The sequence below is a fragment of the Aplidium turbinatum genome, chromosome 8 (genome assembly GCF_918807975.1).
Source record: "Aplidium turbinatum chromosome 8, kaAplTurb1.1, whole genome shotgun sequence".
Taxonomy (NCBI): domain Eukaryota; kingdom Metazoa; phylum Chordata; class Ascidiacea; order Aplousobranchia; family Polyclinidae; genus Aplidium; species Aplidium turbinatum.
In genome coordinates, this window is record NC_137479.1 from 28,915,258 (window position 1) to 28,942,723 (window position 27,466).

General features: G+C 37.5%; 1 protein-coding gene across 1 annotated transcript; it reads left to right on the forward strand.

The window, feature by feature from the left end:
* Positions 1-1,554: 1,554 nt before the first annotated feature.
* Positions 1,555-27,119, forward strand: LOC145775238 (uncharacterized). The gene is made up of 21 exons (XM_082586491.1): positions 1,555-1,646; positions 2,213-2,955; positions 5,090-5,369; positions 5,927-6,133; positions 7,398-7,598; positions 9,741-9,962; positions 10,759-10,940; positions 11,556-11,685; positions 12,162-12,428; positions 12,793-12,954; positions 14,456-14,557; positions 15,666-17,026; positions 17,682-17,843; positions 18,116-18,276; positions 19,085-19,377; positions 19,966-20,206; positions 20,743-20,964; positions 21,617-22,030; positions 23,071-23,704; positions 24,387-26,390; positions 26,852-27,119. The coding sequence occupies exons 1-21, from the start codon at positions 1,589-1,591 to the stop codon at positions 27,065-27,067; spliced, it is 8,262 nt and encodes a 2,753-aa protein (XP_082442617.1). The 5' UTR covers positions 1,555-1,588; the 3' UTR covers positions 27,068-27,119.
* Positions 27,120-27,466: the final 347 nt, after the last annotated feature.

A 27,466-nucleotide genomic window follows, 5' to 3' on the forward strand; every position in this document is an offset into this window, starting at 1 on the left:
AAAACATATTAATCTTTAACCCTAGAATAACCAAGTGGCACTAAATTGTCTGTGGCATCACTATTTCACAGCATTTGTAAGAGATATTCGGTAACACTAAGTTTTTGTATGCTGGCCCGCCGTGGCATTACTGGTGAAGGCCCACCAAGATATTTCCTAGGCCCACTAATAAATTACTTTCTGAATCCACCACTGTATCCAAGGAATACGTGGTAGTTTCTTCAAATTCCTGGGACCACTGGAAAGGCTACGAACTCATAAAATCATCTCGGGCCAGAATCCGAAAGTACCTCCTGGATCATCCTGTTAACGTCAACGCTACTTAGAATAAAGCTACACCCTTAGCCTTAAAAACTATGAAGTGGACGGCGACTAGTTTACATGACATCTTTCCACCTGAACAATTTTAATCTGTTTCTTCGGCATGTTACTAAGTGTTGCCGTAACCAAGAGAAATAAAAGCGCTTTTCCAATATTTACCTAAGGTTCCAACGCGTTACGGATATTTACATAGTGGTACATTTATTACAATAAACCGCACCAAAGACCTGTCATTCACCACTCCCGAACGCACCAATTCTTCTCGCAACGCACAATAGCTTTACCACCATTTTCAATGTAAAAAGATGACAAAAGCTATGCTGTGTGCTTAATAACTCACGCCCATGGCGATCTATCGCCATGCTCACGCCTCAAACCTCAAGGACAATAGAGCGGTAGTGACGAAAAAGATTTTTTAGCGTACGAAGAAAATTATAAGCCGTAAACTACAATTTATGACGGGTCAAACAAAGGAAAAGTTACTATGTAGGCTACGTTTTACACTTTTATTTTTATTCTCATGTTATGTGCCCAAATTCTGCAATATTGAAATGATTTTTGGAAAACAGACAATCCACAATTTTCAAAGGCTGCTGAAAAAAGTAATAATTGCCTTTCAATCATTAAAAAAAAAAAAATTAATATCTTAAAAATTTGATGGTTTAGAAATTTTCAATTTTGTTATGCATTAACTAGTCCCCCATAAAGTTCCATAATATTAGATTTTTATTTATAAGATTAATGTATTATAGCCTATATTAAAATTAATTTTCTATTAAGGTAATAACTTTCGCATTTCATCCCACCAAAAAGTTAAACAGACTGTTAAGTTTTTTGTTTTAGATATTAGCAACTACATTTTCTTGAATTGTGCTGTTTATTATTATTATTATTACTTTTTTTGCTTGGCATTGAACACTATTTTGTAGTAGTGAATTTTTAGTGAATTTACGAATTTTATATATGCATACTTGCATTTAGCTTTTCAAATGTTTTTACCACCACGTATAACCAGTTTATCGTTTTTATTGCAATGGATTAATGCATATGGCAATACAGCATAAAACCCTCAATATAACTTTAATCTTTTGGGTACGGTATGTGCTATCCAGAAAAACTATTGGGCCAAGAAAGTTTTCAATTGTCACATCACTTGCTTATTACGTCACAGTGAAAAATAAAGATAAAAATGCTGCAGGTTGATCAAGCACAAGCATAATTAATTCCATACACGCCAAGTTTCTTTTGAAGCTCTGATGACTTCATAATGGCAACGCCACGATTTCTGTGTCTATCGTTGTTTTTACAATTACTCGCCGTAAACTGTAAGTATTACCGTTACGATTTTTTGATGTAATTTTACAAAACTGTTTTAGTGATTTCAAATCAAGTGAAAACTTTTTAAATATGGTTGCAACAAATATATTTTTGCAATAGATTGAGTTTCGCTTTTAGCAGCATGATTGTTGCTTGCTTCACAAAGTAGATATTAACGACCTGTTTTAGCCTGATGCTGCGAGTTCGCTGTGGTGACAGTGAATTGCACTAGCTTTCGGAACGCAGTTCCCCAGTTATGTGTTATGACGAATGGTGTTGAAGTAATAACTACATTTTAATGTAATTCGATCTGCTCGGCTTTTTGCTTGGCATTGAGCACTTTTTGTAGTATTGTTTTGTTTAATACCTAGGCTACAGTATCAGTTTTGCTCTCATCGAGAACATGCAGTTGTGTGTTGACAAGGTTCTTGGATATTCTTAATACATTTGTGGCACATTTGTCAAATAATATAACCATCAGCAGAAGTAATCTCAGTCATGGATTTGTACCGTAGCCTATGCGTTGTAAGCTGGATAGACATGTTTTTAACACAATTGTAATTTTACGTTTTAGATTCGAGTCAGTCAAAACAAATAATTAGCAGCCTAGCAATTCTGGCCAGGGATTTAAATAACGATGAGGTGACAAAGTTGAGAACCAAAAAAAACTATGGTTCTCTGAGCACAACCTTTACTGTGAATCACGCCTATTCCTACACTGGGGTTAGCAATGTTGTGAAAGCAGATTGGCTGTGGACATTGCTTCCCAAAAAAGTCTTGTGCCGGGCTTCGAAATGTTTCCACCACTTCAAATCACGAGACGATGTACAAATAAGAATTCAAATCTCCAACAACGTATCCGTATTTGAGACTACCTTGCACGTAATCTTTAAAAGCGTTACTGTCTACCCTTCAAAGTACGCTTTTGATCAGTTTGCTGATAACATCGCAATATTCAACGACGGACCTAAGACTGGAAAAACTGTAAACTTTTTAGTGTTTTGGTACAGCAACAGTTACATTATGATGCTACAAAGCAAAAGCATAGAACTGAGCGCAATCATCAAACCGTTTCTTGAACATCCTGCTCCTTATCAATTATGGAGACGCTTTCCTCAACAGCTGTGGAAAAAATGCAATGAAAGTTCATTGAGTAACCCTTTAAATTACGTCAAGCAATGGAAAAAAGACACGTTTGAAAAAGTTATATCTTGGACAGCAAAACAAGTGAACTACCAATACTTCTGCGTTGTGGAGTTCAACCACAAGTTTGCTTTTCCAAGCTACAGTGTAGTCGATTTCACAGCAGAGTTTGAGGTAAGGAGTTGATGCAGAAAAGCGTGGCCTATATATCAGTTTCACATACCAAAGTTTAGTAATATAAATTTTACTAAAAAAGGACTGTTCAAATCAAGAAAACAAAGTTTAGATTAAATAAGATAGAGAAATGCCGGTACTTTAAAATTTCAAAAAAATGTTTGTATTACATAGGCCAATAGACAAATTGCTTTGTTTTAAATTCACAACAAAATTGATTTTTTGTCAAAACGAACTGAAATGAAGCATTTTGCGTCGAAATAAAACGAAGTATTTCGAAATGCTTTAATTTAGAACAGGGGTCACCAACTGGCGGCCCGCCGGCGCATGCGGCCCGCCACGCTGTGATGTGCGGCCCGCGAAAGGTATCAGCGTACAAGTATAGCCAAAAATACTTTTCTTGAGGAGTTAAAGAGCATGAAGGCAAAAAATACTTTTCGGGAAGCATAATTATTTTCGCTTTGCATACGACCGACCAATCAGATGGTAGTTCGAGGTGGGGGTCGCTTAAAGTTATTCCAATGCGATGTCCAACCACACTGTCCCAGTAGTTGAATAAAAACGTCTGTTTTCGAATTTCGAAATTGTCTGTGAGCATAGGGTTGCTTATTTTATGTTTGTAAATTTCATGTAAACACTATTGTACGTTTCACCGTTATTATATTTCATGAGCAGTGTTCCCTTTATGCAAGTTTTTGCTGGCAAAATAGGTCGATGTGCCAACTGAATTTATAATAAATTGGAAAAATATTAAATATAAATTTAAAAACTTTTTCTGGTTGTAATAATACGAAAATATTTAGCTTAGTACTGCAAAATGTTGTTAATCAACAATTCTTGCCATGCTGATAAGCACCGCAAGTGACAGTTGTCTAATAATAATCAAAGAACGACGGTTTTATAGACTCCCACAAAAAGGATGAAAAACCAACTCATTGCTTTTTTAGAAGGAACACTGTTCATGAGTTACGATAAAAACGTTTTTTCGGTGATTTCCACAAGCATTTGTTTCATGAAGCCTGGTTTCTTTCTCCCTGTTATTGGAGCCTATTTTTCATTGATATGTTTTTAGGTCACTATTGTTGCCTGTATTGCGATGTGTCAAACATTTCCTTGTTTACTGAAGCTGTTAATTGCAAGATATCTTTTGTGAAGCGAAGTGACGACACCACTCTTGCTTAGCGATGAATATTCTCATAAAACCGCTCCCCTCGCAATAAGTGCGCAAAACAAGTGGCCTCGTTTATTAGGCATTGTTAAAGAAGTCAAAAGTGTTAGGCCTAAGGAGCTTGGCCTGGCAATAGCGTTGTTCGACTAATTTTGTTGCTGCGGTATTCTAAGATAAATATTAACAACATGTAACGCTGAATACTGGGTACGAAATGCGTTCTTTTCTAGCATAAGAGTCAACCTATACCTAAAATTTTATTAGTGCGGCCCGCCACAACTCTCCTTAGTGCTAAAGTGGCCCGCATGCAAAAAAAGTTGGTGACCCCTGATTTAGAACATGGCAGAATAGCAGGGCATTGCAAATGCTGATGACAGCTTGATAGGTAATTTCAACGAAATTCAAACGTATGTTCACTATTGTTCAGCAGCCTTTCAAAATACTGTAGGCCTACTTCGTTTCCATGCAAGTTCCTTTGCTTTGATCCGTGCAGAATTAGCGTTTTTGTGAAGAATTTCGTTTCATTTCGAAACGTTTTGCATAAAAGAGATTTCGTTTACGTTCAATCAAACTAATTTCTTTTAAACAGTCCTACGTAGCAATTGACATAAATGTGATATATTATGAAGATGATTACTTTCGAAGGTTGGAGATCTGTTAGTCGCTTATAGTCAGATTTTGTTTAGTCGTTTGACTGCAGGAAAGAGATTTCGATGATTGTACTGGACGTTTTTGATAAGCAGTATCATATTATCCGTATTATCGTATAATTAGACTATCTGTGTTTTATTATTGTACCGGTACCTAATTTTTGATATTGTTTGTTAAATTGTTTGAGTGGCAGCTGAGTTTGTGGTCTTTCGCTGCCATTCTTGTGCGAATTATTTGTGTTTATTATGTTTTGTATAACTTTTTTTTCTTCAACAAAACAAATAAACTGAATTCAGCTAAACTTTCAAAACGCAGGAGACCAGCATACTAGTGGGAACGCAAGTTTGCATTGTTGAAGACAACGCGTGTCCCCCTCCGGTCGTGCGCATCAAACATGGGTTTAGCACAACTTTCCTTTCACCTTTCGATGCTCCGGAGTTGGTTTATGTTCCAAGCGAAGAAATAAACCTACAAGCTTCTATCTTAGGAAGCACTTGTCTTCGGGATAAACATACTTTGGAAATGTCATGGCATGTAATTCCACATGCAAAGTATCCAAACCTCCGTTTTCCAGTTTCTGAGAAACTTTTGAACGGTTTGTTGAGTTTGTGTTTTATATACTGCAATTGTATTTATTTATTTCGAACAAGTCATTCCTTGGAATACATAGATAATATTTTTGTTTCAAACAACTTTACTACCTTAGGTGGAGTCCTGCTTAAAAAATTGGCTGTGGCTAAGTGTATATAGTGTAAATATAGTCGTAATAGCGTTGCCTGATAAGGAATTCTTCCCTAATTTGAGAAAAGTTAATCCTGACTCTGGCAACACCCGTCACAAGCAACCATGGCAACAAGTGTGTAAAAATAGTCACTTCGTAAAAAATTACAAAGGCAAATTTCAGCTAAGTTTAGGTTATTGCTGTGGTAATACCGCGTGCATACGTGTTATTTTTAGTCGTACAACTGTTAAAATATTTTGTAGGTTAAGTAGCCTACTAGGTACAGCCAACAAATAACAAAATCGTGCCAAAAATGTTGGAAACTGTAAGAAAAATATATATCTCAGCTTTCGCTACCATTAAGCAAGATATCAGCCACGATAGAATGTGTGAATAAAACTACACCCGTTTGAAATTTTTTCTAATTTTAGACATTGGAAAAACTGTGGAATATTACGGATTTCCTAATCCCACAGTCAAATCTTCAACTCTACAGTGTCCTGCGTACAGCCTCCCCAAGGGGGAATACGTCGTTGTTTGCTCAATCACTGTGCAAAAATTTTGTGGCCCATCGTCTCTGTTCGCTGCAGATTACTTGAACCTAAGAATCATTTACCCTTTGCTCAGACCGGTGATAGGTAGGTTTGTGTTTATATTCTTAGGTCGTCTGAAATTAAATTCCAAACCTTTTGACCTACGATGGTCTTGCTCAGTGGTACCAGCCGGTTTGTACACCTTCCCCATTAATAACTATATGCAACTTTTCATTCTTCCCCTACCGGATCAGAGAAAATTATCATTGATGAGCATATAGGAGTGACTGCTTGGCTTAAACACCTTGAATGGTCACTTCGCAGCATCCTGCTGCTTTGATGCTAGTATCATTTTCTTTTTTTGAAATTGTGACATTTTCAACAATTTTACTGCAGGCTACAATTCTATAATTTTCTAACTATCTCGTAACTTTCATTTACAAAAGCAAGGTGGCAGATGTAACAGTTCCCTTAGTACAGATACAAAGTAATACATTTAGTAGAAAATACCAATGTCAACTTAAAAAGAAATTCCATATTTATAACAGATAATAACTATAAGGTCCTAAACTTCCTCTTTTGAACTCATGAACTTCCTGACCGGTTGGAAACCTCTGACCTAATCGATTGACAAATTAGGGACAATGTAGTCCCAGATGGGGTGGCGCATGGCCACCTAAAGATACGGCCTGATTTGTCACATTTTGCAGAAATTTTCAGGTTTTTCTAACTTTGGGCGAACGTTTAAATAAATTTTTCTAAAAATGAGATTTTTACGCTTTCTTTATTCTTTTCCCCAGATGACACAATAGGTTTTAACATTCTCACATGTTCAAAAACAAAGAAAATTTGATATTGTAGATTTTAGTCAGACTGTTAATTGTCAATAACAGTCTGATTTTGCGTTTTTCAACTTACTTTTGCTCATTTGCTACTGCTTCCCCAAGGCAACAAAAAAGTTTTTTGTCATTAGGAAACCGCAAAAAGTAAAAGCAATTCAAAAAATGTCAGTTAAGCACTAGCACTAGCTGTAATCAAAATCTGCAAAATGTGACAAATCAGGCCGCATCTCCAGGTGGCCATGGGTGGCGCAACGGATAAGGCGTTGGCTTTCCAATTATGCAAACCTGGTTCAACTCCCAGCTTCAGCTGGTTGTTGAAAACACCGCTCACCTTTACCTGGGGTGTAATAAATTGGGTGGGCATAATTGCTGCAGGAAAGGCGGCCGAGAGAAAGGAACTGGCCACCCTACTCTCGTCAGTGCCGAAGGCTTAGTACAATGAAACTCTTATTTTCTCATACCCGACACTTGAATCAAGTATGGAACCACCTTTACCTTTTAGTCCCAGATGTTTTTGATGTCTTCAGGTGGTGGTAAATATAAAGTATGGCAGATAAGAGGAAGAAGTTCAAGACGTTATGTGGTTGACGCTTCAAAATCGTTCGAGACGTACCATCCATCAGACGTTGTCAATGTACTTTGGTTTTGTCATCAGCCGGATCAGACGATTTCGTTCAAGACGTATTTTAATTCTATTGAACAAAATCTTTTGAGAGGAACGCCTCCAGGTAAGATGACAACACGAGTCTATATCAATTTTGCTGAATAATATGTAAAAGGTGTTTTTGGTTAATTTTGGGTTGCTGATTCCAAAAATGACCTCAGATTTTTTTCTATCAAGACAAGTTTTTTCACAAAACTCAATTCAATATTTTGACGGAAAGAACAATTATATAAATAGCATTAAGCATTGTTCACGTTCACAAATATACAACTATGTAAATATGCCTATGTGTAAAAAGAAATAAAAATTGAAAACAACACATATGTATCTAGATGACAACACTGAAATTAACATTATTTTATGGAAAATGTTTCTCTTTTTGTACTTTCGAGAATGTTCATATGTATCATCATCTCTCATAAGATACCAATTGTCCCCCCCGATAGATCAGTTGGTAGCGCGTGACTTGTGAAACGAAGAAGCTTTAAGATCAAGCGGCGCTGTTTCGATTCTCGGGGTATGCGCTTGAGCAACGCATTCTAAGGACTGCTCTCCATTCAGCAGCATCTAATGGATGGAATAGTTCTCCGGCAACAACACTTCAACAATCGGAAACTTCACTCTGTCAATCTCGATAACCGGCCCTTCGTCAAAAGCCTCTACAGTCTACAAGTATGCAAAACCACCAGGAATAACCTAGCAAGGCTTTGTCAGTCCGAGGATAAAGATTCAAAAACCAAACCAACCAAAACAGTAATCGGTCATTATATTAACGTTCCAACAACCTTGGTATCTTTTATTCATAGTTTTTATATCTTGGTGGAAACGTTCACCTTGTTCTTCTCTTGTAGCTGCTAAATTTTCTGAAAGGTGATCCAAATGGTTCTTGCACTGCTGCACTAAATCACTTAGTTTTTGAGAAACTTAGTTTTTGAAATGCAAAAAGCAAGCGCTTAACACGTTCTTTGTAATCAGGTGATTTGGTATTACCCAAAAAATTGCTTACAACTCGGCTAAAAGCCATCCAATCGTCCTTTTCATCTTGATTTATGGACTTATTTATCTTTCTGATCTATTTTACCCCCTTAACCGGTGGGATGGCGCAGCGGATAAGGCGCTCGCTTTCCAATCATGCAATCTTGGTTCGACTCCCGGCTGAAGCTGGTTGTTGACAAAACACCGCTCACCTCTACCTTTGGTGTAATAAATTGGGTATTCATAATTGCTAAAGGAAAGGCGGCCGAGAGAAAGGAACTGGCCACCCTACTCTCGTTAGTGCCGAAGGCTTAGCATAATGAGAACCTTATCTTCTCATCCCCGATGCTTGGATCAAATATGGGACTCACCACCCCCTTAACAGACGTCTATGATACATTGGCTACGCCACATATAAAATTAGGTGATCGAAGATCTTTCGGTTGTTGCTAAACGCAAGGCGTTAGATAAAAACTGATACCGCTCTTGAAATCAGCACCCAGTAATTACCTTGAAACATCATTTATATTTACCACACCTTTGCAAAATTGACGTAGGCTGGTGTGAAGTTCTATGCTATGCTGTAACTGTTTCCTCTTATCATTAAATTAATAAATTGAGTTTTGCGAAAACAATTGACGTGATAGAAACAATCTGAGCTCATTTTCGGAATCAGCAACTCAAAATTCATCAAAATAAGTCCCATTTTTGCAAACAGTATAGAAATTGTTTTTATGCAGACCAGTGTAATGTTATGTGCAGCCAAAACTTTTGCAATTCGTTAAATTGTTGAAATCTCGCAACAAGAGCTAAAGTAGACCCAAGAAGTTTGAAATTTCCGAGAGCTAAAGTAGATCTAAAAGTTCATGTAACTTAAATCTTTCTAATTCCCATTACTGCAACCGCGCTTCTTGTTCCGGAACCGTGAAAGTTCCGGGCGTGGAATCAATGCAGCAAGAAACTTCCCACCAAACAAGAAAGTTTCTAGCTTTGCCCACTGTGATGTAGAATTGCTGTTAGATATTTACCAGTCATAATTGTGAACCCACTCATGAGAGTTTCCACTTGCTACACCTGCATCCAAACCCCAAGATTTGGGATGTGTACTGTGTAGCAAGCTAAAATCTACCTTCTTCAGTTGAAAAAAGAGATGAGGCTTTTCATGTACAACAAAAACTTACTTCAAATAATTTCGATCATTGTCTTACCATTTAAGGCTACTACGTTACAGGAGTGAAGACCTTTGTAGGATGCTTTGGAAGAGGATTCCTTTTACAGAACTCCACAGCATCGCATTCATCTTCTCGCAAGATAGCGTTATCCGAAAGAGATGTTTTACAAAGTAGCGGCGTTTATATCTTTACAATATTGGCAGTTAGGAAACGGACAGAGGAAACTGCGATAGCTCAACAAATAATAAGAATCAAAAATTCATCACCAAAGGGAAGAAATAGTAAGGAGCATTAGATAATTTTTAAATCATTGTTAGATTTTTGAAATGGGAATGTTACTGGCTCGCTGACTTAATTGTTAGAGTGTCCGCGCCTTCAACTGGTACACAAGAATTCAATACCCTCTAGGATTCCACCAAAGATTTTTCCAAAACGGAAGTAAATAATATTCCTGTTTGGCACTCAGCAAAGAAATAGAGTCAGGGTAATAATGTACTCATCGGCGCCTCTACACAGCTGTGCTCACTGCTTGCTTTGCAAAGCTCTGAGAGCAATGTAGTATGTGCTCAAGGAAAACAGTGTTGCAAAAGAACACATGTTTGCTATTTTACAACGCAGCACGCGGCCATGAATTCCTGCTTTGTGCAGCCAAACGACAGAAAACTAAGTTTCCAGCATGTTCATTCGCTGATATGTAAATATTCTGTTGGTTTTTTTGCCCCTTTTGCTCCAATTTAATTTCACTTGTTTTATACTAGTAATTTTTCATGGTCTATTTATTCTTATTTCAGTCAGTATAGCATATCCAAGAAAGGGCAATTGGGGTGATTTGTAAATCTGGATTAATGTAGACCTACACATCATTGTGTTTTGTTAAAATTGATCCCCCTTTTCCCTTAAGCTACTTGTTGAGCCCGCCCCTGGTTTCAGTAATGCCTTTTTTTGCTTTTACGCAAACTAGGGATGGTAGAAGTAGGGGATTGCTTACTCAAAACGAGGTTGGCAACTGGAGGGTGATTGTGCTATGGCAAAATTTTGTCCCTAACACAAACTTTCAATCTTTATCTGCAATTCCAGGAATTATTCGTGTTTACGGAGAAGTTGTGTGCTTGAAGAATTGTGACAAACATTTGCAGGCTGATGAAGTTTTGAGTTTATCAATCAATTGCAGAGTATGCGGAAAGACAGCTCTAAATATCTTTCCGAACATCAAACCAAAGTGGTATCTTCAAAAACCGGGAGATGGCCCAGATAAAAAGGTTACTACTTTTATGCTTGTAGCTTGATTTAAGCTTTTAAAAATTTAAGTTGCATCATTTTAAATTCCGTTTGGTTTAAAGATATTTCTTTTAATTGCATATTACTTAATTTTTTCTTGAGTGTGCTAACTACTGCTATTGCTCGTAACTGCTCTTACTGCTGATAATCCTGGAATAGCTCAATAATGACCAAGTCTTAAGATTTGAGAAGAAGATATGTGGCAAGTTTTAGAAAATCATAATATGTGTTACAATGTGGGCGTTCAATTGGCAAACGCAAAGTAAAGGCAGCATTGTATTCGTGCTTATCAATTGAATAAAATATAGGCTAGTTAATTTTCAACAACACGTCATCACAAAACATTTCGCACTCCAGAGCGAGAAACAGAAGTCTACACTAGAAATCTCAGTGACTGAACAACAGTGACCAAATCCCTGGACTACAGTACAAGACTATTTTCAGAACATGCAAAACTGCCCAGTTTAAAGCTTATAAGAGGCTGCTTTTTCTGTTTCTAGACAATACGATGCGATCATTATGTCAATATCTTCTCCGATGTGTAAACATAGTAGGCTACAATTTGCGCATTCAATTGCAATTGTACTCCGTTTAAGATTCTTGGCCACCCAAGCGTCACTGAAGCCGGATTGTATGGGAGTATCAATGTAAGACCAACAGCTCTTGAAGATGAGGGAGAATATGTCCTGACGGTGGAATATAGTTCCACTTCATTCTTTATAATAAGTATGCTCTACGTTTATGGCAGCCCTGAGCTATTTTAAACCCTTTATTATTTGGTATTGCTGTGTGTGAGCTGCATTATCTTTTCCTCAACTGTTCGAAATATACTTTTAAATTTATTCCTGGTTAAATAAGACATCAAAACTTTCATCCGACTGTCCCAACATTTTCATGTACACTGTCCAATCTATTTTACATATCGCTTCTAGGTCTAGGTACCTCAATTTTCATCAAAGTTAGCTGTGGCTGTTGCGTATTGTTTTTAATAAAATTTTAGCCTGCGAAGACAATTTTGAAAGCCCCTGTTAGACGTAAATGGCCGATGGGCCACAGGTTCGACACCCCAAATTAGTTTGTGTGCTCATTTTCTCATGCAATTTATTTTGCAATGAATTGATTTAGATTTTTTCGACCTAGTAGTGATTGTACAATAGCCTACATACGTAAATTACAAACTAACAAATCAAATTGGATTGCAGGCATCGCCCCAAACAAGTACACGTTCCGCATTCCAACACGTCCAACGCCAGGATACTGCAGTGTCAGACCTGCTGCAGGGTTGGCTCTTGTTACAAGGTTTAAGCTAAAATGCTTTGGTGTGAAGGCTGTTGGTGTGTCCTTACATATCTACACCATAATGGCCGAAAAGAAAAGGATTTACGAGCCTGGCGTACGAACGAATCGGCCCAACTTACCGGACAAGAATCAAGAAGTAATCCATAACGGCACCAATGAAATATTCCCAGGTATATTTTAATGTAACTTAACATATTTTTAATGTTTTACAACTTTAAACAAGGTAAGTAGAATGCTTGCTTGTAATGTGGTTGGAGGTAAGACTGAGTAAACGCTATTCCTAAGTTCTCTCTAGTCTTGATATGCAATGAAGCATTTGTGATAATTTACTTGTTATTGATCTACAATTGTTGAGATTTTTTAACGTTTTTTTTATTATTTTGCGTCATATTTCGTATTATATGATATATCAATAACTATCATGTCCTCATTTTACTATCACTCAACTTGTTATTAGTATTACGTTATCATTGCGTCACCTCACTGCTCTGAGGTGGCAAAAAGCTGCACTAACGATTTGCCATCAATTCACAGCGTTGTATTTGCCCGTTGGAAACAAGAACACTGGCTTCCGTTTACTGATTCGTGTTCTGGTGACAACTGGTTACAAGGATGCCACTTTCACAACAACGGAAGCTACAGTTGTTCCCCCAAACAAGAGAGATGCTCAAGGAATCCTGGAGCGAACGTTGTTGGGTGAGATATTTCTTTTTTTTCTTTTGCAGAGTCAAGAGGCTGTGGATGAAGCAACTGACTTCACAGACAATATTTTAACGTCAGGTCAGAACGAAAAATTTATTTAAAGCTCGCAACATCGAGGAAGGTGATTCAAGCGATATTATTTTCACACGAGTCAGTTCAATGATAAACAGCTAAAAAGCGATTTCGATCAGCTAGCAGCTAGATCATATTCAGCTATTGATTCTATTTGAATAAGCTTAACTGAAGATGATCTAGCTCAGTGCTTCTTAAACTTTTTAAGTTTTGTTCACTCCTAGCATCTATCTCCAGATTTCATTCACCCTTGTCTCATTATATGATAAAACTATCTCGTCTATATATAGTCTAACTCTAACAGCACAAAATGACTTAGGTCGTTTCGATTTTTGTTAAGATCAACTCAAGCTAAGTTTTACCATTGCAAATCTACAATTTCTCGAGTCCAGAGATATAAAGCTACAAAAAGCACAAAACACAGTCACCAACACAGTATACACTCTGTGCAAGCCAACTTCACTATTACAATAAGCAAAAAAACACCAAAAAAACAACAGTTCAGTGGTCGATTTACTTACATGAAAAACTTAAAATTGATTTTGTTTTTGGAAATTCTCACCTGTTCACTGAACAAGTTGAACACCCGGAATATCCACCCTGCTCGCAAGCTATCATCCATTTCTGACGGTTCACCCTTATTCACCCCTTTTGGTTGGTTCACCCCTGCAAAAATTTTATTTACCCTGGGGTGAACCATTCACCTGTTTAAGAAGCACTGATCTAGCTGATCGAAATCGATTTTTAGCTGTTTATGATTGAACTGACTTAAGTGAAAATAAATTTGTTTGTATTACAAGACATGTAACCGAGTAGTTCATAACAAGCATGTTTGTGGGTTTGACACCTGTCAGAAGATATTTCATTTTCTTGATCATGTAGGAAAGTGAATTTTTTTAATAAATCCATTTGCAAATTGACGAACACAAACTTGTTCATACATTTTCGCCATCTAGTCATTTTAGACCAGTATCTGCTTTATTGGTTTTCAAAATTAAACCGAAACCAAAAGTCAACCCGTCTTGCTCCTCCAACCAGCCCAAAAACCAGCAGCTTATGTTTTGAAGACAAAAAATAAGTTCTTGTCTTCCTTGAATGCATATCAGTTGAAAATTTTTTATTTCATTTTTCGATTATTGAATGATTAAACGAATCTTCATCTTAAGACTTAGAAAGAGTCGAAAACGCTGTTTGGGTTTGAGAAAGATGTTTTTATAGGTTTCCCATACTTGTAGAGGCTTTGAACCACAGACGCAGGTCAGGCTACTCATGGAACACTCCCCTTTCAGTTTACTTAATTGTTTATGCGGGGCATTGTGGGTAGCTTTTTGCTTGGTCCAGTCGTCACATCGGTTTGATCACATGATAACCATTCACATTATGAGTATTTTATTCATAAAAAAAAATATTTGTTTTCTTTCAGGGTCATCTTCAGAGCTATCACTTGCAATCAGAAGGAAAAACATCTACAAAGCAATTGGAATTATTACTTCAGCAATTTCAATTGTAGATGAAAGCCCTGATGGTAAAATACTAAAATGGAGGATTTAATGACAAAAATATAGTGGAGTTAGATTGCAGATAAATGGAAAATGTTTAAATTCGAAACCGAGACGGTTTTAACTTTCAACATAAATTTTTGGCCTTGATTGGGTTTGGATACTAATTTTCTTTGCATTACCTTTTTATGAATTGGGTGCCCGTGACAACAAGTAGGCTACATGATACATGATAGTATGGGATTTGGTTAAATATGGGATAAAAGAACGCTAATGTTTCAAACGCCCCTGAACAGTTGTTTGAGTTGTGAGATATATGTCTGTATTTAGTACAGCCAGAAAATTCATTAAAAAAGCGAAAAAAATTCAATTTATAATTATTTATAAGTGTTTGATAGCCTATGTAGCCTACAGTAGGCAGATATGCTGACAGATATGCCTAGTTGACAGATATGCTTAGCCTGGTCAAGTTGCTTTTTCTTGCTTGCGTTTGGTATAAAAATACAAACCCACTTTCAAAGTTTCATTTTACATTAAGTCACCAAAAGTAAAAATAAACAAAATAGAGCTAACTATACGACTTAAAACAGTACATTTTCTGAGAGAAATTCTTAAATTAAACTTCCAATTAACAAAACAAGACCAAAAATGTTTGTTTTGCGATATTTATCAAATAATTTAGACTTGTTTTGGGGTTTTCAAGGTATTAGTTAGAGCTAGTGTTTTTCAACCTTGTTTGAGCCACGGAACACTTTATGCATTAAAATAATCTTGCGAAACACCAAACGAAATCTTATAATGATGCAATAAAATAAACAACACAACAACCGTTTATTCACTTTCAGTTTTTCTCAGTGCAATATCGGAGCCGGTTTGAATGAGCACAAAGGTGATATTCGGTCAAAAATTGCAGAAAGACAAACATGAAGCTCTTGTGATTTCGATTTTCGACGGGTGTTCATTGGATCACTAGTCAAATTAATGAACTTCTTGCGGAACATCTGACGATCTTTCACGGAACACCGGTTGAAAATCTTTGACTTAGATTACCATCAGCAGATAACATAGGCTAGGTTTATCTTAAAAGTTGTATTATCTAATTAGTTTTTTTTTCAAATTATTTTTACATTTCAGATTACAACACTATTGCTTGGTCCACGGAGATTATTCGAAATTTAAAAAGTGTTTTACCGAAAGCTGGTATTGACACAACTGTAAAAGTAACAGCGACAGTTGCTCAGATATCACAGATGTGGACAAGGAAGAAAACACTTTCCAGTGGCGATGATTTGAATGGAATGATTAAAGCAATAAAAGACCTTCTCGTTTCTGTAGAGTATTCTTTGCGCCGCATTCTACCCTTGCGAGACTTGGAAAAGTACGAGAAGCGAATCGAAACAGCGTCTTTGTATTCGCTTCGTGTGATTACTAATGCTGTTAAGTTCATCAGCGATTTAACTTCGGGTGGCACAGTTCAACAACAAACTGAACTGTTAGAAGACCGTCAGACGTTTCTTGCTGTTTTGGCTAAAATAAGACGCAGTGAACGTTCGAAAATATTCGCTGTAGGAGATTACGAAGTCCTGGAGATTGCAAGGATTGCAAAAGGAGATGTACAGAATGAAGTTCTGAGTATAAATATTGGAATCACTGGACAAGAAGCAGGTGCTACAATAGATACAGATGATCCATCCTCACTATCATCCCTGGTTGCAGTTTCTACATTTTATTTTAATCCTTATCCAACAAATTTAAGAGGAGTTGCAGCATCGGATTCTTTTATAAATGTGCCTGTTGTTGGTATATCTGTCATATCTGATACTCCAGCTTCCTTAGATTTTGTTGGACGTCCTGGAATACCCTCAAGACAAAGATTGAGGATGAACTGCTCCGTCTTGATGCCTTTGAAGGATGTTCAGAACAAGAGTCAAGACATCATGGATACCAAAAGAGTTGCTTCTATTTTCTTGCCTCCACCTTGTGGGGGCGGGTCGGAACCACAAACGGCCGCAAATGTACCCGATTTTGTGCCGCAGTCCGCTGTCCAAGCCAACTGTGGTCCAATTCAACTTGAAGCAGACATGTCAGCAGTTTTCAAAAATATCAACTCGAGAAAGCGATCGCTTTTGACAAATATTCTTGGTGCTGAGGAAAGTTTGGCATATCTGGTCTTAAAACCTAGTGGAAAATGCCGCTTTCAACTAAAGCCTTGTTTGCGTGTCAGCTTCGCAAAACTTGTGAATTCCTCCGATTGCAAGGACAAGACAACAGAGGCCTGCACGATCGGCTACAAAATCTTGTATTCAATCACTTTGCCAAGACAAGTCTCGACTGTTTTTGCCAAAAGTTTCCGCGACGATGTTTGGAGCATTCCACTGACAAAAACAGTATTGGATGCGATTCAGACCCAACGTAAAAGCACAATATCTTTGGTTGAGGATTTGCAGGCAGACCCACTGGCAGAAACGAGAACTGGAACGGAAAAATACCGAAGGGTTTGTGTTTTTATTGTGTAGTCACTTTAAAGTACCTATACACACTTATTGAGTAAGATCGAAAATATGTAACTCAGGCCCCTTACATGCTAAAATGATTCGGACTCTGGTTCAGTTTACTTCTATTAACCTACGCTTAAATGCAATCCAATATAAAAACCAATATTATTGTATAGACTTGCATTATCTGCGATCTATCATAGAATTGCTTCAGCAGCAGGCTTACGTGATATATGTAGAGTATTTATTAAAACCCTTCAGAGAATTGTGAATGTTCTTGATTTTCTTTTTTGCAGCATGAGGTCCACGCACCCAGCAGCAGGTTGATTTTATTTGTTCTGTGGCTTCATATGGATATTCCACTATCATAGTAATACATCTAATACCAATGCACACTGGTCGGCTTACTAAAACAAGACTGGCTGCTAATCCAAAGCATTCCGTAATGAAATCAGCCAATAACTGTATATTCAAACAAGTATAACATAGACTACCAGTATTATTGTTTAGATTAGAAGATTTCATATTTTATTAAAAGTAACACTCATTCAATCAATTACATGATGACGTTAACACGTTCTAAATGATACTAGCGTCTATAGGTATTACAAGTGCTATAAATCTCACTAACTTTGTATTGAACAATTTTGCTCAGATCAAAGTTAATGCTGTAAGTGCGAATTGCTATTCTTGGAGCGAAGGCTCACTGACATGGGCCAAGCAGCTGTGCGGTGCGGGGAAGCTGGTGGCTGGAGGGAAGTTGAATTGCAAATGTACAATCCCGACGGAAGAGAGTAAAGGCACAAAAACAAAAAAGGTAAGAAGACGATGGCGTAAATGGAAGTTAATCTTATACTCAGTTTCCGAAAGCTGAATCTTTTTTAAGTCCAATTATCTGATTGAGGTATATAAGGGACAAGGGTCAATGCACAGTCATTTTTCTATTTACTTCTTTTCATGGGAAGTTGCAGATAATCAAGAAAAGCAGCAAATATTTTTTGCAGATGTCAAATTCTTAACAGTACTTGATACAAATAGAATTGCTCAAACTTCCATTTCATCAATGTTTAAGCTTTAACGTTTTATCAGCCTCCTTTCTTGCTTGGAGGAAGTATGATTGCTATACCAAACTACATCAATTTCGAGGACGCTCTTTCTTTGCTGCTGAAGCTTACCTCAAATCCATATATAGCCCCCACGATCATTTTTCTGTGGATAGCTTTCATTCCATTTCTGTTGTGGTCAGAAAGGTAAGTCAGCTTAGGTTGGTTAAGCGCCTGACTTCATGGACAAAGAAACTGCAAGATCATTGTGACGCTGGTTCGACTCTCGTGGTGCGCGGTTGAGCAGCACATTTCAAGGATAGCTGTCTTTTAATTGGCACCTCATGGATGGAATATTTCTGAACAGTATTTCACCAATCGAAAACTTCACTCTGTCAAACTTGGTGATCGGGCCTGCGACCTGCGTCCGTGGTTTAAAGCCTCCACAAGTAGCCTACTGTATACGAAACTGTCGCGACCTCTGAGGAAAGGGGATAAATTTACCTAAGAAGCTGAATCCAGAACAACAGCCACCTGTTTGGTTTTGTTTTGCATCAACAGTGGCAGTAGATGCTTTGTGGCTCAGATTTTTCTGGTACAAACATTTTTGCATACTGTTCTGGAGCTTGTACTGTAAATACTAAAATAAATACAAAAAAATAACATGACATTGAGAATCAATAAAATTATTTTTTGAGAGACAAGGAGGATTTTTGTAAGCTCAAATAACATGCGTTGAATTAAACAAAATGCGAAAGAAAACTTTTGCATCGATTTATGGGCCCCTTACTTCATTCTCATGCTTATACATATATATTGTAGTTTTCTAGCATGTTCATTAACAATTCTTGGTTGGATATATTATGGCTTGTGATAACTGAAAGAAAGTAAAAAGGTGATTTCAATACAGTAGTTGAATCTAAGCATCGGGGTTGAGAACATGGAGCCAGTTCTTTTTTCTCGGCTGCTTATTGCTTATATTGTCAATGGTCTCCTTTATTAACTTATTATGTAGACGTGACCGAGAGGATGCAGCTACTCCACTTATTCACATTCCTGTTGATAGTGACCCGCAGCACACGTTTATGTACGAGGTAGTGGTCTTCACAAGCATATTTAATAACTCCGGCACTACAGCCAATGTCAGTATAGCGTTGGAAGGAGAGAAGGGCGTTAAAACAGTCCCCCATGTTATAAGCGATGAATCGGGCAGGTTGCTACAACGAGGATCAATCGACACCTTCATGATAACGTCGCAAGAACCGCTGGGAAAAGTTGTCACCGTGCGACTTTGGCATGACAATACAGGTAATGAATCAAACTGCTTTTTCATAACTTAAGCAAACTACATACCGCGCATGCTTAACATTCCTGAAAACCGTGGTAGAAGTCTCCACTGAGCAAATTTTAAGTTATCGCAAGACGTTTTTCAGTCACCGGGTTATGTCTAATTAAAAAGCTACACTAGCTATGGCAATACAACCATGCCATGCTAGCCATGTCATGGCATGCCACGTGACTACAATAAGTAGTTGATTGACATTTCTATAGCAGAGAGCTTGCTGTAGCCTTGAGAAAATGCAATTGTTGTGAAAGCGGTGGTCTTCCAGTGTAGTCTGAGAACATCGTGAATCTGGGGTGGTGAAAGAATAGATCCTCGACCCCAGAAGCTCACATGAAGAAGAAGACAACGAAAAGCGCGGTCAGAGCAAGAGCGATACTGGCGAGGCCTGGACGTTGAGACACTGCGCGATCTAGCGCTTCCTTCATTCTACCATTGACCTGTCCAATGTGCATCCTATGTTTCTCGATCGTCTCTCATAAACCTAGTTTCGAACAAATTGTTTTGTTTTACGTTATCAGAATATAAAGTATTATTATATTTTGTATTTACAGGGTCAAGTCCATCTTGGTGTGTTGACAGAGTTGCTGTGTACGACATGCAGTCGGACTTAGAGGAGACCAATTCTTGCTTTGTTTCCAACACATGGCTTTCGTTAGATTTTTTTCCCTTTCTCTGCCAAGCAGAACTAAATGTTTCCACCATGGACGAGATAGGGTCAACCGAAAACATGTGGAGGAGAAATTTCTTTTATCAAGTACAGAATGAAAATATATGGACCTCAATGTTCAACAAGTAAAGATGCAACTAACGTTCATACTTGTTACTTTAACTGCTATACAGAAATTATATCAACATCCACTCCTTTGGCTAACCACTGATAGAAGGGACAAATCACCTTATTTTGCTGAGAAAAATCTACTTAAACTCTCCTATTTTCCCTATTACTTAAACTTTCTGACAATAACCGAAAGCTGGTACAAAAGTCAGCTTTTTAGCGACGTTTCCTCCCCAGGTACAAATATGAAGTAGAGCCACTGCAATTGATGTTAAGGTATAACTGTATCAAATTTAACAAAATCATTTAAATCTTTGATTATGCTGGAGGTAAACTTCTTATAAAAGTCATTAAATGCGTTGACACGCTAAATAAAAACTAAAATGTTTGATGAAGGTTACGAATACGTTTAGTTTTATTCACTTTGTAACTACGATCAAAAATCATTAAATTACGTTTTTGCACTGTCGGAATCCCATATCTATCAATTTTGACAGTGTTTTTGCTAATGATATTAAAGTTCACTATTTTCTCTAAATACCGTACTGTTTAGAACCACGGGAAGCACATTTACTCGCATTCAACGAGTTGCTTGCTTGATGGTGTCGGTGTTTGGCTGCATGCTAGCCACGATGATGTTCTATGACTTGTCAGACGACTTGTCTTTCAAACTTACCCTGGGTCAAGTCTCGTTGAGTTACGCTGCTTTGGTGATTGGAACCGAAGCTGCTCTTCTAATGGCTCCAGTCAATTTTTTCGTGGATTATGTATTCCGGTAAAAAATTATTGACTCAGGATTCATTATAAAATAAGTTCTAACGTTCTTAAGCGACAGTAAGTTCCCCCCTATTTATTATTTATTAAAGGGGTAAATTTACTTTAAAAAAATATATGCCTAAGCGCTGGTCTAAAAAAAGAAAATGCGGATAAATTTATTTGCAGAGAGCCTGTATAAGTGCTACTGAAACAAAAATGTGGAGACAATTTATGACATTTTTCTATAAAACTTTTGTATGCGTATTGTGTTGGCTTGCTGTTGCCAGTATTGTAGTCAGTGTGAAAACAAACATAAAGCGTTCTTTCATTTAGCAAATCCTTTCGGTGAAGACGTGGATTCATCTCAATAAAAACTACAATAGTACAATTTTTAAAATGGCCCACAGACGACAACACTTCAACAACAAGCGGAAATTTTACTCTGCCAATCTCGGTGACGGGGCCTGCGTCCTTAGTTCAAAGCCTCAACAAATATGCGAAACTGCCAGGATTAAGCTTTCAAAGAAGCTTTCCCTGTCCGGGGATAGACACCGTATTTCACCCATGAGGCTGGGCTCGTCAGTATCGCACCACTAATTCATGCCACAAGGATATTCAACCACCACCACCTTAGTCTAACTCTTATCTATGATTATTTATTCAATTTTTAGAAATTTGAAACCTGCAAACATTTCTCCAAAGTCGGCTTCGAATTTGGTGATTCGTAAAACCAGAGAAAGATTACACTCGATGCTTGACAAAAGAAGTGAAATGAGTTATAGCAGATCTAGACTGGTGCCAAAACCTTCTGGTGTAAGTCGTAGCGCTCTCAATAAAAAAACCAAACCCCGAAGCTCCACAGGAAATTGCAGCTATATTTGGAACAATCAAAGAAACCAAAGAAATAGAGAAAGCGATTCCTCGTGCTCTTGCCAGGTTAACTTAAGCGAAATCGACTCTAGCGGCGATGAATTTTGTGATAATTCGTCGGTTGACCTACATAGTGTCCAAACAGAGTGCTCTGATGTCATCATAGACTTATCGCAAGTCAGGAAAATTGTGGAAATCTTAAATCAGCAATCAAGGTACGTTCAAAAGAACTAGCTATGCTGATTCTCAAGTGTTAACTTTTGAAACGTTTGCTAACATAAGATAGTTGTCTGTTTCTGTGATCTGTATTTTTTACTTAAATTAATTTAGAATAGTTGTTTTTATTATTTATTGAAGTTACCGATTCCTATCAGAACCTCAATTATTTGATTCAGGTAAAACTGACCAAGGGTCTTTCAATTTGAAGTCATTTTATTTATTTAGGTAGGCTATATACAGCACTTGGGATATGGATTGCCTCACATTAAGCAACTGTTTTGAGTTACGTTCCAGCATTCATGCTGCATAGTCTACTGTTAAATACTGTCTAAACGCTCAGCGACCTCTAGAGCTGTAACTTACTGGCGGAAGCTCACTGCTCCCAGAAAGGTCACTCATGCCAGGTTAGTCGAAAGGTAGAGGCCACACAAAACGTGTTTCAAAATACACAACTTCTCAACGACGAAACAAGCGGATGAAGTCAATCAAGCTCAACGACTGTGAAGGCGGATGAAGGCTGCAGCATGTCACCAGTTCCAATCGTCATGGCTTGCCTTGCCATTGAACAAAACTGATAGCCTTGTCAAGTTTTCGTGTGCTTGTTGAGTGTGCGCCATCAAACCCACGTTAGTCAACCCACGCACAAGCGTCTTCACAAGACATTCAATCTAACGAAGGATCTTAAATGTCCCAAATATAACCGAACCTTCAAAGCCGGGTTTTGACTCATTAACAATTTAAGAACTCATTGTTAGAGTGCTTATTAGGAAGATCATCATCCTCGAAGACAAGGGATAGTCATCACACTGTCTGAAATAGAATATGAGTTAGTGGCACAAATAAAAATAGATGTATAGGCTAAATTATGACTACTTGGAGGTGGCTAAAATAAATTTGAAATTTTGTTTTCTTGATTTTAAAAGTAGCCTAAGCTATAAGTAACCAGACCACAGAAAACAAAAAAATACCGTTTATCTTAAAATATAATTTTTATTGATGGAATATTGATATAGTATTTTGTATGTCTTTTATATAGGAGAAGTGCAGGGGTGGCTGGAAACTTTTCCTTGATTAGAAAGTTATCAAACCTACAAAAGGGGTCAATTGGTGAAGCATCAACTATTCATCTCAGTAAAGAAGCTCTCACTGAAGATGACATTGATGAAGTTGTCCTTTGTAAAACAACATCCTTCACTTTTCCTCCAACAGCACAGTGTGATGTGGCTGCGTTAAGAGCACAGAAGGATATGGAAGCAGTTCCCCGTTTATCCACGGCTGCAAGACCTATTAAGTTGAAACGAATCTACAAGAATAAAGATTATTTATACGACAACCGCAAATCCCCCTTGCTTACTAGAGATAGCAGAACCTCTGACGAAAATTTGAGTCTTTACAAGGACAGCTTAAGCAATTTGCCGACTTTGAAAGCTTTTCAACCTCTCTCCGTCATTCGACCAACTTCACGATATCCAAACACAGTATCTGTAAAGTCGTCAACCTCAAAACCTTTACAAGACCTTTCAGGATCCCTTGAATTTTTTGAAGATTTTACCCATTACATGGCAGTTCCCGGCTGCTACCTCCCTAAGTTTTTCCGCTGGATTGCTTGGATAGCAATAGTAATGCACCTCATTAGTAGTTCGTTTTTTACTCTTCTGTATGGATTGCAGGTAGGAGCTGTAGTACAACTTTTACTAAATATGGCATAGACTTGTAGGCAAAACCACATATACCCAAATTTTGTCTGATAACTAGCAATATGTAACCCCAAATGACTGTGTGATAACCAATATGCTCTAGGTAGTTTGTACAATAAATTACTGTTTTAAAGTTTCTTACAAGGTCATTGCAACTTAAAATCGTGATGAACTGTGACAATGACAATGCATTTAGCTGATGCATTGTTGCAACTAAAACTACATGATATTTTTAAATTTAGTTACATTTTTTCAAAACACCGCAACGCTCAGCTATTCTCTAGATTTTGCAGAAATTTGCTGGTCAGTGTGATTTTTAAACGAAGCAAAAGTTTGATTGCTTTGTTGAATAATATCGTGATAAATTTAACTTTAAAGATTTTGCTTAATTTTAAACCGCAAACTTTTATTTTTCCAAGCATATATTGCCTTTTAAAGAATCTTTGAAACTTTAAACTACTATATTTTTGCTGCGGTAACATAAAATTTTGAAACTGCGCACTTATTTTCAATAAACGGCTGAAGATTTTAATGAGTTCAACTTGAATCTTGTATGAGCTTATTAGTGCAACGTTTCAAATGCTGTATTGAGGTATACAGACCAAGAAAAAAGGCATTTGTTGAATTTGCGTGTATTTTTATTTGTATTTTGCAGTTTGGACAAGAAAAGTACTTGGATTGGCTGCTCACATTTTTCTCTTCCATGATCCAAAACATGTTCCTCATCACTCCTCTTAGGATGGTGATCATAGCTGCTTTTGAAACATACGCTTGTCCTGCGAGGTTTGACCTCAATGATTGGGTTGGGATTAGGGGAAGCTTGCCGAGAGAAGATGCTGTTCTCACGTGGAGAGAAACACAGAGAGATCATTCCCGAGCTATTGTGGAAGACCGCAACTTCACATCCACACAGACATCTGTGTTTTTTGATCCTCCAACTGAAGTAGTACGCTGGTCTCTGATAAGTCAGCGTGAAAGAGAAATCGATAAACGCCCTTGGTGTTACAAAATGCCCGAATTTTCACGGCTGCGCAAAGCAGGAAAGCTAAAAATTGCAGTAGAACAAGTTAAAAGATTCTGGCTTGAAGCTATTTCTTGGGTGTTAATGGTGGGCTTAGTAACCACTATTCTTATATTGCACCGTGACCCCCGGTTGCCTCGTTTGTATCATAGGTTTAAAGAAAACTTTGTCGGTGATTTTATGGAAATAAGAAAACCAGCAGACTACTTAACTTACATGGAAGACTCTTTTGTGCCAACTATTTTCCAAGAAACCGAAACGTCTAGCGATGACACTTTCAGAGTTCTTGGAGCTGTGAGGATACGTCAGTTGCGTGTAAATCCTATTAGTTGTCCTTCCACCATCCCAAAGCGTCTCCAGCGGAAGAGGTGCAGAATAACTGAAGGCAATGTGAACTCTTTTTCCAAATATGATACAGGCAACTATCAACCTTTCTGGCGACAAAGTACGTTCAATCAAGCTCAATATCAACAGGATTTAAACGGTAACGAGAATTTGGTTGATAGGATTCCCAATCCGTGGCAATACACTGACTTTTCTGATGTGGATACACCATTGTTAGGAAACTCATTAAGACGAAATTACTATCCCCCTGGAGGCTATGTAGTTGACTTGAGAAACGCAAAAGACGACATGATTGCTGTGATCAATGGCATGCGAAACACCTGGTGGGTTTCTAACGGTACAGCTGCAATATTCACAGACTTCACCTTATATTCCAAATACAGTCATCATGTTACATCGTTATTTCTTGCAGTTGAAGTGTTAGCTGAAGGAAGCACAAACATGTATTACGAAATCAACAGCTTCAAGCCTCCTTACTTGTACAGCATGGTGGATATTGTGGTAGTAGGATTCCAGCTCTTGCATATTATCATCAATATCTTTTTGGTAGCTGATTTTATTCGCCAATGTCGGGAAGTCAAATGGCGTCGACTTGCTGTGTATCGGATAATTGTTCATGGATGGAACATGCTCACTATCATTATTATTGTGCTCAGTATGACATCTTACACCATGTATTTTATTTACATTGCTGTTTCAATGAAAGCTTTAAATTCGTACAAAAAAGACACAGAGGGTTTTACCTCATTCTCTATACCAGCCAGACAAGAGAAGAGGTACTTATTTACATTGTCTTTAACCGCTTTCCTCAGCTATATAAGAGTTCTGAAAATCTTTCGCAGTAGTAAAATAGTAACAGTCATGATGGACACGCTCTACACAGCAAGGCATGAACTTTTCAACATAGGTTTAACTGTGGCTGTGTTTCTATTTGCCTTTGGTCATGCTGGGATCATCGCTTTTGGAGGAACAAAAGATGTCTTTCAGAACTTAGGCTCATCCTATTTGGGATTGTTTAACTTGATTTCAGGATCTGACATTGCTCACGATCCTGCGTCTGTGCCGTACAATCCATTGTGGAGCGTCATGTACGTTGGGTTCCTACTTCTCAACATTATCCTCATTGTCAACTTATTCTCGGTAGTCACAGACGAGACTTACACGGAAATGCGAAAGTTCCATGAAGTAAGAAATTGGGATCCTGTAGAGACTCTTGCCGTACTCTGGTTGTATGAGAAGATACTTATGGTTTGCGGCATCACGACAACTGGATATTCACAAAAGTTTTTAAGGGTAAGCCTATGGACCAGTGAAGAAATATGATGAGATTTAGCTATACATGAGCTATATTGTAGTCGGACTTAGAGGAGATGATCTAGAGGAGATGATGATGTTTGTCATACGTCTGCATAATATTAATTTTACAAATGTTGATTAAAAATTTTACTTATGTTGCAATAAGATTTAGACACAAGCTTAATCAAATATGATTAAGGCGTCATATGACTTTACAATGGTGATTGAATCGGAGTGGATATAAAATGTAGGCTACATCTTTTACTCATGAGCGTAAAGTTTGATATAGAGTTCAAACAATTATAACTGACGTCGTTTTGAAGCTAACTTAATAAACAATGGTTTTGCAGATTCTTCTTTGTTAAAATTTTAACCATTGAAGTTGCTTATTGGTCGCAATTGATTTTGTAGTTTTTGTACAAAGCTTATACAATTTCCTTTTTTTCCGACTTTTACAGAATCGATCTAAAGCTATAAAATCCCCTTCGAATTTTACTCTTCACTCTACTGGAGGAAACGATTTAGGAGATGAGATAGGACACCATGGTCAAGGTGTGATGACTAAAAGAGAATCAGTCGTCCAGGAAGAAAGAGGGACCATAACAGATAGATCAAAGTCAAGACAAAATAATCAACGTGTGTCGATGAAATCCGTTTACGTTGACAGCCGCTAAAATGTTGGCCTTACGGCAAGATGAGCGTTCATTTTCGCGATTATCAAATACATCTTGAAAAAAAGATACTTTGTGGTAATATTTGCACGATTACTGTCATCAGCGGCACAGTAACTTCTAATAAAATTTTAATAATAATCAACGTCATTTATTTTTGCGCTGGTTGATTTTCTCATAGTAGGCTAGTTGTTTCAAGTCAGCTCAAACCTCATCTGCTTGGAATCATCTCACACGCATTACACAGCATCGTATTTGAGATATAAACATTTAAAAAACAACAACAATTGTTTTAAATTTTTAACAATTGTCAATTTTTACCGAAACAAAGCTTAATTTGCAGGATTGAGTTTAATGGCTACTTTCCTTGTTCTTCAATTTGTATAAAATGATGCACCTATC